The 10,164-nt window shown below is 35.1% G+C and overlaps 2 protein-coding genes across 3 annotated transcripts in view; both read left to right on the plus strand.

The window, feature by feature from the left end:
- The window catches only part of LOC105113530 (Agenet and bromo-adjacent homology (BAH) domain-containing protein), a 4,726-nt gene extending 2,204 nt beyond the window's left edge, over positions 1-2,522 (plus strand). The window contains exons 4-6 of the mRNA XM_011009736.1: positions 72-905; positions 1,064-1,280; positions 1,381-2,522. Of these exons, the coding sequence (XP_011008038.1) occupies positions 72-905; positions 1,064-1,280; positions 1,381-1,922 (1,593 nt within the window). The 3' untranslated portion in view covers positions 1,923-2,522. The remainder of the gene's footprint in view (positions 1-71; positions 906-1,063; positions 1,281-1,380) is intronic.
- Positions 2,523-3,976: 1,454 nt separating this feature from the next.
- On the plus strand, positions 3,977-8,456 carry LOC105113540 (uncharacterized). Of its 2 annotated transcripts, none has more exons than XM_011009746.1 (3): positions 3,977-4,368; positions 4,492-4,573; positions 7,931-8,456. In XM_011009746.1, the coding sequence occupies exons 1-3, from the start codon at positions 4,252-4,254 to the stop codon at positions 8,146-8,148; spliced, it is 417 nt and encodes a 138-aa protein (XP_011008048.1). In that variant the 5' UTR covers positions 3,977-4,251; the 3' UTR covers positions 8,149-8,456. The 2 variants fall into 2 exon arrangements, with proteins under 2 accessions (XP_011008048.1, XP_011008058.1); XM_011009756.1 differs by lacking the exon at positions 7,931-8,456 and adding an exon at positions 6,819-7,112 and having other exon boundaries at positions 4,012-4,368.
- The last annotated feature ends 1,708 nt before the right edge of the window (positions 8,457-10,164 follow it).

A 10,164-nucleotide genomic window follows, 5' to 3' on the forward strand; every position in this document is an offset into this window, starting at 1 on the left:
CCCCCCCCCCCCCCCCCCCCCCCCCCAATTGTATCTGACTTCTTTATGTGCTTTACTTGAAAACATTTCAGGTTCATGACTTTGTTTATGTCTTAGCTGAGGAGGATAAACGACTCATTGCTTACTTGGAAGACCTCTACGAGGACTTGAAAGGGAACAAAATGGTTATGGTACGATGGTTTCACAAAATTGATGAGGTTGGTATTGTCTTGCCTCACAATTTTAATGACAGAGAGATTTTCTTTTCTCTGTGTCTTCAAGATCTCAATATTGAATGCATAGATGGAGTGGCCACTGTTTTGAGTCCTCAGCATTTCAAGGGATTCTTAAATGAGGCTGCATGTACTAGGTTCAATGCTTTCGTTTGTGACAAGCTGTTTGACAATGAAGATGTTAATCACTTTGACATTACTCAAGTTGAAGGTTACTGGAGACAGGAAATTCTTGGGTATTTGAGTGTCCTTCCTTCAAAGTGTCTGGCGAATTCCCAATATCCAGGCAATGGCTTGAGAGGTGAAGGACATGACAATAATGCTACTAGGATGAGACCTAAGAAGAGGCTTCGCAGATTAAAAGACAATGACGATGTTTACATTGTCAGACAAGAATCAACTACTGCTAGGTGTTTTAACATGCAAAACTTGCATAACAGTCGGATTGACAGCAAAACTGGAAATGAGATATGCAGTAGAAGGGGAGAAGAGCATACTGCCTTTTTGTCCACAACAGAGGTTATGCAAAATCCTCAAAATCTACATGTTGGCTCTGAAGTTGAATTGCTTTCTCAGGATAGTGGTATTAGAGGTTGTTGGTTCCGAGCTTCGATAATTAAGAAGCACAAAGATAAGGTGAAGGTGAGATATCAAGATATCAGCGATGCAGCTGACGAAGCCAATAAATTAGAGGTGTGTATTGTTAAACCTACTTATGTTTGCAAACTTTTTTGCTTTTCATTGTGGAAAACAGGAGGGGATATAAAGAAGTCATTCGCATGTAGTTATGTCCCTTTAAGTCCATATTTTTACAAGTTCACTCCAACATACAGTGCTGTTTTATGTTGTAGGAATGGGTTTTGGCATCTAGGGTTGCTGCTCCTGACCAATTAGCTATCCGGATTGGTGGAAGGACTGTTGTCCGCCCCACCCCCCAGATCAATAAAGATCAAGCAGCATCAATTGCTGATGTGGGGACTGCTGTAGATGCTTGGTGGAATGATGGTTGGTGGGAAGGTGTCGTTGTCCAAAAAGAATCTGAAGATAGAATCCATGTCTTTTTCCCAGGTTTGGGAACTTTCTTTCCTTGGAAATTAAATTGTAACATTATTCAATCCCGTGTCATTTTTTTTTGTTAACTTCAATTTTGTAACCCAACATTTTTTAGGAGAAAAGAAGGAATCAGTTTTCTGTAGCTCTGACATAAGACTTTCCCAAGAGTGGGTGGGAAATGAGTGGATACATATCGACGGACGACCAGACATTCTGTCCCATTTATCATCTTGCTTGGAAAGAAAGCAATTAAAGTTCAGATCTGATGAGAGCAAATTGGCCCAGGCTGCTATTCCTGATTCCAGGCAATCAGGAAAAGCCAACCCTGGATGTATTGATTATTCTTTAGACTCTGGATGTGATATGGGAAAAGAATTGAAGGTAGTTCCAGATCTTTCAAAGGATAATATGCTAGCCCAGTTGAGGTGGAGGTCGATAAAGAAGAGAAGACGTGGTAGTGGGAGTTCTGGCCATAAGATGCACCCCAACAATTATGGGGGTCGAAGGTTATCAGAAGCCATCGGATCCAATTCAGGTGAAAGATTTTTGATTCCAACTGCCCTGAAAGTTGATCATGAGAACTGCAAGTACATGGGGGATTCTCTCTTTACCTCTGCTGTTGTGCAGCCTCTATCAAGCTTGGTTATGTCTAGATGATTGGTTCCTTGTTATTAGGATATCTCAAGCAGATGTTACTTTTTGATCTTTTGCAGAGGTATACATGAGTAGCCGATAGAATCCTTGCCTATGATAGATTTTTGATGTTGACAACCTCGAAAGTGGGCGAACAGAGCTGCTGTCCATTGGGGGTTCGTTCTTTTTCTGTTGTTCAGCCTCTAACAAGCCTGCTTATAGATCTGCCTGAGACAGGCTTCTTTTTGTTGGGACGTGGAAGGGTTATTCGTCCATCTCTCAAGTAGATGTAGTTTTTGTTCTTTTTCAGAGGTAAATATTCTCATGGTGCATGTACTCGATGCAACACAATAGATTACAGGCCACTGCCATCGGTTTTGAAAACTATTTTCTGAGAAGTGATGGCATCCAATCCCAAGTTTCTTCACCGGAGCTATGTATTTGTATCTAACAGTAGCCGCTGGGGTCCACAAACATCAGGCAGCAATTTTGAATGACCTTATAGAGTTCTAACCCCTGCATATACTTGTACCCTTGAAATACTGTTGCAACATGATTTCTGCTTGTGATTTGTATCTGTATATCATCTCTGGCAATAAAATTTTACCTTCTTACTTCTCTCCATGCTCAAGCTGTTTTAGATTGACGAGTTTCATTTTATGCGCGGTATTAGCTGTGCCGCCTTTTGGGACTTTTGTTCCGCTTTCCTGTATTTTACGCTTCAGCAGCAAAAACCGGCTTTGGAGGGTAACTGACAAATGCCTCTGTGGCGGTGTAATGCATGTTGTGATTCTTTGATAACCATGTGGAACTTATATATTTATATTTCTGTTATGGCTGTGGGTTCCTGTGCTAGAAAAGATTCAAAAGTGGTCCATTGGTTGATATAAACGGCTCAATTCTTCACCTTGAGAAGGAAGATTCCTTTCAAACTTCTATATTGGTATCTGCATGTTTTGACATACTTTGATTTTTAAATGGTTTGATTTTTAAAAATATTTTATGAAAAAATAAATCTGACAAAATATATTTTAATTTATATATTTTTTAAAAAACCTTGCAGTGCAATATTAATTTTTTTAAACAAAGTTGTTGGAGAGTGATAAAAATTGTTTTTTTTTAAAGTGTATTTGTTTGAAAATATATTAAACTAATATTTTTTAATTTTTAAAATTTATTTTTTATATTCAAAATTTTTTAAATACATTAAAAAATTATTTTTAAAATAAAAAATATCAAATTTTAACACAAAACAAATTCAACCCCAAAACCAGATAAGAACTTATTTGGTTGACCGCAAACTAATCTTTAGCTTAATAATAATTATTATCGGTTTGGTCACTTTATTAATTTCATTATCGATATTCTGTATGAGCTAACAGCATCATCTATTAAAAAGTTTTTAGCGGTTAAGCACTCTGTTCCAGTAAACTAGCAAAAAAGGATGCATATTCAAATTAATTTTGTAGCGTTTTAACTGTAGTTTTTTAAAATTTTATTTTATTTTATTTAAAATTAATTATTTTATTTTATTTTTTTAAATTGTTTTAATATATTAATGTTAAAAATAAAAATTTAAAAAAATATAATTTTAATATACTTTCAAATAAAAACATTATAAAAAATAACCGCAGTATAAAAAACCTTTGCTTATACGTAGAAAACCACGAGCCACTTGTTTGATTTTTTGGTTAATCCAGTTGTTCAGCATCAAAGTTGCCGAACAATCAAATCAAGGAGGCAAAATTTTCGTTTGTTTAGCTGTTAACGTTTGACATTATTATGGTAAAGAACACATGCTTTAGTGGCTTGATTAGCGCGGAGCTATGACAAAGCCGAGAATGAGACCCATCAAACCTTCTACAAGGTCGCTCTTTGTCTCAAAACTCAGCTCTATTGGCTCGCTGCAGCCTACAGAGTTTGGCCATAGCCAAACTCTTTATTGACACGACATTTAGATTGACCTTAATAAAAGATAGAGTACTGATGCAAGTGTTTGGTCTCATAAGCAAGCTACGAAGAATAATTCGCGAGGAGAAAAATTCAAAAACAGTGTTTTGTGTGGGCCTGCCTCAGTGAATGAAACATCTTTGTCACCCAAGCACTAAAGACCCCTTTTAACTTTTACTAGGCTCTGTAACCTATTCTATCTTGATTCCTTGTTCTCCAAAAATTGAAGCATCTTAAAAGTTGGGCTTGCTCTATCAGCACAGCAGAAGCTGTTCTTGGATCCTTTTCAGATCATTTTCGTTCTCCATCTTTCTTTCCCTTGCCCATTTCAAGATGGGATTGAACTTGTTACCTCACTTTCCTATATGAGTATCTTTGCTGATTTTAGTCACAGAACAAAGATATGGCTCTTGCTTCACGGCCTAAAAAGGAGATACAAAGAATTGGAATCAAGAAGTCAAAGAACATGCTATATTCTGGAACTAGCCTGGCCTCTGTTGAATCCTTAACCGTGCCTCTTGTTAGAACTCTCTCCCTCTCTCTCATTTTTCTTACGTTGAGCTTACATGTTTTACTTTTTTCAACTACAGTCAAAGAATTATGCAAGTTCTCATGGTTTATTGTGGGTGCTGATTGCAAGCAGGTTCAGGTAGTTGTTCTTTCAGCAGATATTCGATGTGCAGAATGTCAAAGGAGAGTAGCTGACATAATGTCAAGAATGAATGGTAAGATTTCTGGAAACTTGGCCTTTGAGGTGTTAAGCTTTTAAAGAAAAGTAACGAGTTCTTAGGATTCCTCCAGACTGCTAATTAAAAGATGATTTTGGTTTGGAAGCACCTCCAAGGAATTCTCTTGGAGTTACAGCGATGACTGAGCTAACGTTCGGTCATTGATGTGGTCCTAAAATTAATAATAATACTCTTTGAACAGCAAAAATGCCCTTTCATTTCCTTTAAAGGCGGTCCTGTTTGCTTGCTGCCACAGTAACCTCATCCTTCTTCCCTTCTTTTCTTGGGGCTTGCTGACTTCCTTTTAGCAATTTCGTGTAAATGCTTCCTTGAATCAAATAATTAGGCCTCTTTCTGTGGCAATGCACGAGTTTCATCGTATGTTCTGTTATGTGAAAAGCTGGTACAAAAGAAGAACATTATTTAAACATCAACCTTTGAAATGGCACAAGTGTACTTCCCTGTCATTGTTGAGAAATACACATCCTTCTTCCTAAAATACCCAATCCAGCGGTTGTTACTTTCTGGGCTGGACCTTCAGACTCTGTCTGTAAATTTGATGCAACGATGGACAAATTATTAATTGAAATTCACACTTCCATTTATTTTCTTTCCACGTTCCATGTTTTAGATGACTGTGATTGTTGGAATGTTATTCAACTAAGTATCTAGCCTGCATATTTGTATGTCATTTTGCAATGATACAAGGTATACATGCGCCTAGAATAACTAAGGATTCTTTTGATGTAGATTTTAAAATTAATTCCAACAACCCCCTTAATTTTGGAAATCTCACAATTCTTGAAATTTAGAGATGTATTGCAGATGCTTGCATACTTTCCTGCTCTTTACCATTTACCCTGGAAAGCACTCATTGCTTTGTTTTAGCCACTGTCTCATTATAGCTTGTTAGACAACTACATCGTTGCCACCATTTCCTTCTTCTTGCAACGCCATCTTGAGCCATCTCTTTTTATCATGGCTAGCTAATGGCATCTCATTGCCATCTCTTCAATCTCATTCTTCAGCAACTGTATTTGTCTAAACATTGCTATTCCTAGTCATTTTTCTCCTTTAATGGCTGCCCCCACAGTTCTCTAGCCAAACATCTTTCTTTCAAGATTTGGCTCTTCAACTGGCTTTTGTGCTTACTCTTCACCAAGATCCTACCTTCCTTTTATCATGACTCAAGCTTGTCCATTTTCCACCTCCTTCATTAGGAAGGGCTCTCTTCTCTCTCTTCATGTGTGGTCTCTCTTGTACCACATCATTTCTTGTGCAAGAATTTGTCAACTTGCAGGTAGCCCCTCTTGGGCTTTTTCTATCTCTCTCTTAATGCAAGGTCCCAGTTCTTTTGTCTGGGGATCTATTATCTCGCAACTCTATTTTTTTAATGTCACTCCTCCATCCTCTCACTCTAGGGTTTACTTTCCATTTTCTTTTGGGATTTCTTCTTTCTACACACATGCTTTAATCCCTTCCTGTTAGACTGATCTAGCTCTGTACCAGTGATAATTTATGAACAGCAGCATAAGGCCAGAAGTCTTCCAAATAAATCTGAAAGTGTCTACGAGCTTCTTATCACAAGAGAATAAAACACCCCTTATATAGAGGTTCTAAGTAACTCTTTAGAGGCTCATTAAATATATATTCATGTCACATGTACAAGAACCCTTACTAAATACATGAACTCCATACATTCATGAAATTCTAATGAATAATGAATCTAGATTTTTCTTAATTATTTCTAACACTCCCCTTTTATTTGAAAAATCTAAAACTGGGTGCTTGTCTCGGAAATAATAGAACTTCTCTGTAGCAACTGGTTTTGGGAGGACATCTGCCATTTCTACAAAATGAAGTTCAATTGCTGTTTTTTTCATAAGCTCTCTGATATAGCAATGACGAAGTTCAATATAAAAATCTACAACTCCCAGTTTGTCTCGGAAATAATAGAACTTCTCTGTAGCAACTGGTTTTGGGAGGACATCTGCCATTTCTACAAAAATGAAGTTCAACTGCTGTTTTTTTCATAAGCTCTCTGATATAGCAATGACGAAGTTCAATATTGTACTCTGCGATTATGGAACACTGGATTTTTAGTCAAGGCAATGGTTGACATGTTCTCACAAAACATGGTTGTTGAAAAAAACTGCCTCTGACGCAAATCCTCCAGAATTCTAGGCCAAAATGCGTCAAATGCCACTGTTGCCCCTCTTTTTATACAATGTTTTTTTGGCAGAGACAGAATCTGTATCGATCAATGTATTGGAAAAGAAGGTAACTCTCACTTGTAGGTATCCTGTTGTGAGAGTTTCTACAAGGCAAGTTGCTGCTGTATACAGAAATCCTCTAGGCAAAATGGCAGTGATCAAGCGAATTTTTCGTTCTTACTGCCCTTGATTACATGTAAATGTTTCGACAATGAACACAGTTCTATTATCAAAAGATCTTGGCTGCGTGAAATAACCACGTATATAATTGTTATATTACGTTGAGAAAGTAAAATAGAATCTCAGATACTTCTTATCGAGCATGCTTGAATTTGTTAGGGAAACAGATAAAAAAAGGCAGATATGTTTGGACAGACATGGAAATTATGAGTTTTTGTTGATAAGTGCAGAGCTTGATTTCCAATTTGAAGGAGGGAAAAAAAGTACTTTTCTAGGAAGGAGTTAAACAACTACATGAACGTAAAATCTACCATTATTAACTTTTTCTATTTTCAGGGCACTGAATTGAGGGCAGGCTAACATGTAAGGTGGCTTCAATTTTGCGCAACACAAACCTTTGCAAACAAGAAAGAGATGCTTCGTATAATGTGTCATGGAGTAAAACAAAGCATGGGACAAGAGGGAAAGATATGCTTCCCCTTGTACCTGTGTGGAAAATAAACAAAGCACAAAAGTGAAGTTTCCAAAATGAACGCGAAGGATTTCCAGCGGACATTCCAAAAGCAGAAAAAACAGTAAATCTATGATTATTCAAAATCTCAAAATCGTTATTTCTACTGATGTTCTTGGCCATCATATCAACCCATCGTTGATTTCGTACCACGTCTTTTCTCAGCTTCGTACCTGCTAGGGTAAGTTACAAACATAGTCTTCAAACGGGCTCTGTTTTTGTTTCCGTTTCCTTTCCCCCCACGTCAAGCTCATTCTCCTAGAAAACTAAAAGTTTGCGAAGTAAATAGGCTCTTACTTTTGATCCATGACTGCAGACTTGACTGCAATGCTTGTTGAAAAAAAGCTAGGAGAATCATTCTCAACATGAAAGGTGAAACTGTCTTGAATGAAGATATTAGCATGCATTTAATAGCAAATTAACCTTTCTTTTTTTCCCTTTATATTGAAGAGGTAGAGACACACATGACTGAGAAGCAGCAATGCAGGATAAGCGCACGTGGAAGATTTAGACCATCTGATGTGGCGACAAAGCGAAGGAAAAAGATGAACCACAGCGTTGAAATACTGGACACTCCGGACTCGGACTTCGGCAGCAGCAAAGAACAGGAAGACCCGACGCCAGTGGTGGCTGGCCAACATGCACTCCCACTTCTTATCCTCTTATGATGTTGTCGTACAAAATTCCTCGTGCCATTATAGTACGCGTGATCAAACCATTCCTCATGAAATTTGGCAGATGCAACTGAAATAGGAAGGAAACTAAAAATTCAAGCAGGCATATGGACAATTGAAGTAAAATGTGAATGATTGGTGTAGAGATGTACAAATGCAATTCAATATTTATGTACTTAGGAACAACATAGGTAGTAGGAAAAAAAAATCCACAAATATGAGTTCTGCAAAACACTTCATTTGTAGTTTGTAAATGATAGAAATTTAATTAACAAAACTAGAGGATGCGGGCAAAGCATTTTAGCTTAACACTAGTGCTGTGAATTGAAATGATGTGGGTACGTTTTTTTCCCCTCATAAAAACTTATTAGTTTAATTCCTCGTGCCATTATAGTACGCGTGACCAAACCATACCTCGTGAAATTTGGCAGATGCAACTGAAATAGAAAGGAAACTAAAAATTCAAGCAGGCATGTGGAAAATTGAAGTAAAATGTGAATGATTGGTGTAGAGATGTACAAATGCAATTCAATATTTATGTACTTAGGAACAAGATAGGTAGTAGGAAAAAAAATCCACAAATATGAGTTCTGCAAAACACTTCATTTGTAGTTTGTAAATGATAGAAATTTAATTAACAAAACTAGAGGATGCGGGCAAAGCATTTTAGCTTAACACTAGTGCTGTGAATTGAAATGATGTGGGTACGTTTTTTTCCCCTCATAAAAACTTATTAGTTTTGGTCTTTTGGGGTTAAGTAGTTTTTTTATCGGATTTATTAGTTTTTATAAAAACGATTAGAGATAACTCGGTTTTTTTGGGTTTTTTTTTCATATTCAAATGATATTATTATAATTGAATGCGAAACTCAATCAATGGCTTTTAGGAGCATTTTTTTTTACTTTTTAAAAGTATAATAAAATAATTTGATTGACTTTAAAAACAAATACTTTTTTTTAAAAAATTTTAACCTAGTTTTTTTTTATGTAATGAGGACATGTAATTTAGTATTTTAATAAAAAAAATAAAAAAAATAATTGATATACATATTGTAGACAATAACAAATAAATCACTCGTTATATTTAAATAACACGTGTGATAACCAAAAACTAAACTCTCTCTCTCTTTTTTTTTTTCAAGCATCATAATGTGACCTCCATTCTGACCTCCATTCTTAGATATTTCAAGCATCATAATGTGACCTCCATTCTTAGATAAGACATGTTGGTTAATTCTTTGGTTTGGTGCTAATTAAATTTTTTAATTTTTGCACGTGAACTTTTAAATTTTCATAACAATCATTTAATTTGTGTTTTCCTTTGTATTTGATCTTTATATTTTTAACTGATATTTTTTAAAATTAATTTATAGAATTGAAATATGATTTTATTTTCATCATTTTAAATCTTTTTATATGTCATGTTTAACTTTTATTTTTTTCATTTTTATTTGTTTTATTTGAAATGTTTTTAATTTTTTTTTATGATTTCATCCTTTTTTTTTTTGTATAGGATTTTATCCCCATTCTCTTAACTATTATTTTTTTATTTTGAATTTTTTTAACTTGATGTTTTTTTTCTTTCTAATTCCTTTTTTCAACTTCAACATTAAATTGATTGAAAATTGAGTTTCTTAATTGATTATATATTTGAGATTCATGAGATGTAAATTTAAGAAATTAATTTATATTTAAAAGATTCATTCATGTTTATTGCTTTTTTCTTCTTTTTTAAGCCTTTTCTTTTAATTTTTAACATTTATCATTTAATTTAATTGGATATTGAGCTTTGCTAAAAAATTTATTTGTTTTATAGGATTCTTCATTAATTTTAAAAATAATCTTAGTTTTCTCAAGTTTTTTATTTATAAGTTTTTATTAAATTTATTTTCTTTTTTAAAATGTTTTAGAATTAAGTTAGATTAATTGCCTAGATATCACTTCTTTTTTGGTCTTTTTTTTTTTAAAAATATTGTTTTCATTTTCGGCCTCTAAAGTTTGTGTCCCAAGG

This window comes from Populus euphratica, unplaced genomic scaffold (genome assembly GCF_000495115.2).
Source record: "Populus euphratica unplaced genomic scaffold, PopEup_1.0 scaffold5.1, whole genome shotgun sequence".
Taxonomy (NCBI): domain Eukaryota; kingdom Viridiplantae; phylum Streptophyta; class Magnoliopsida; order Malpighiales; family Salicaceae; genus Populus; species Populus euphratica.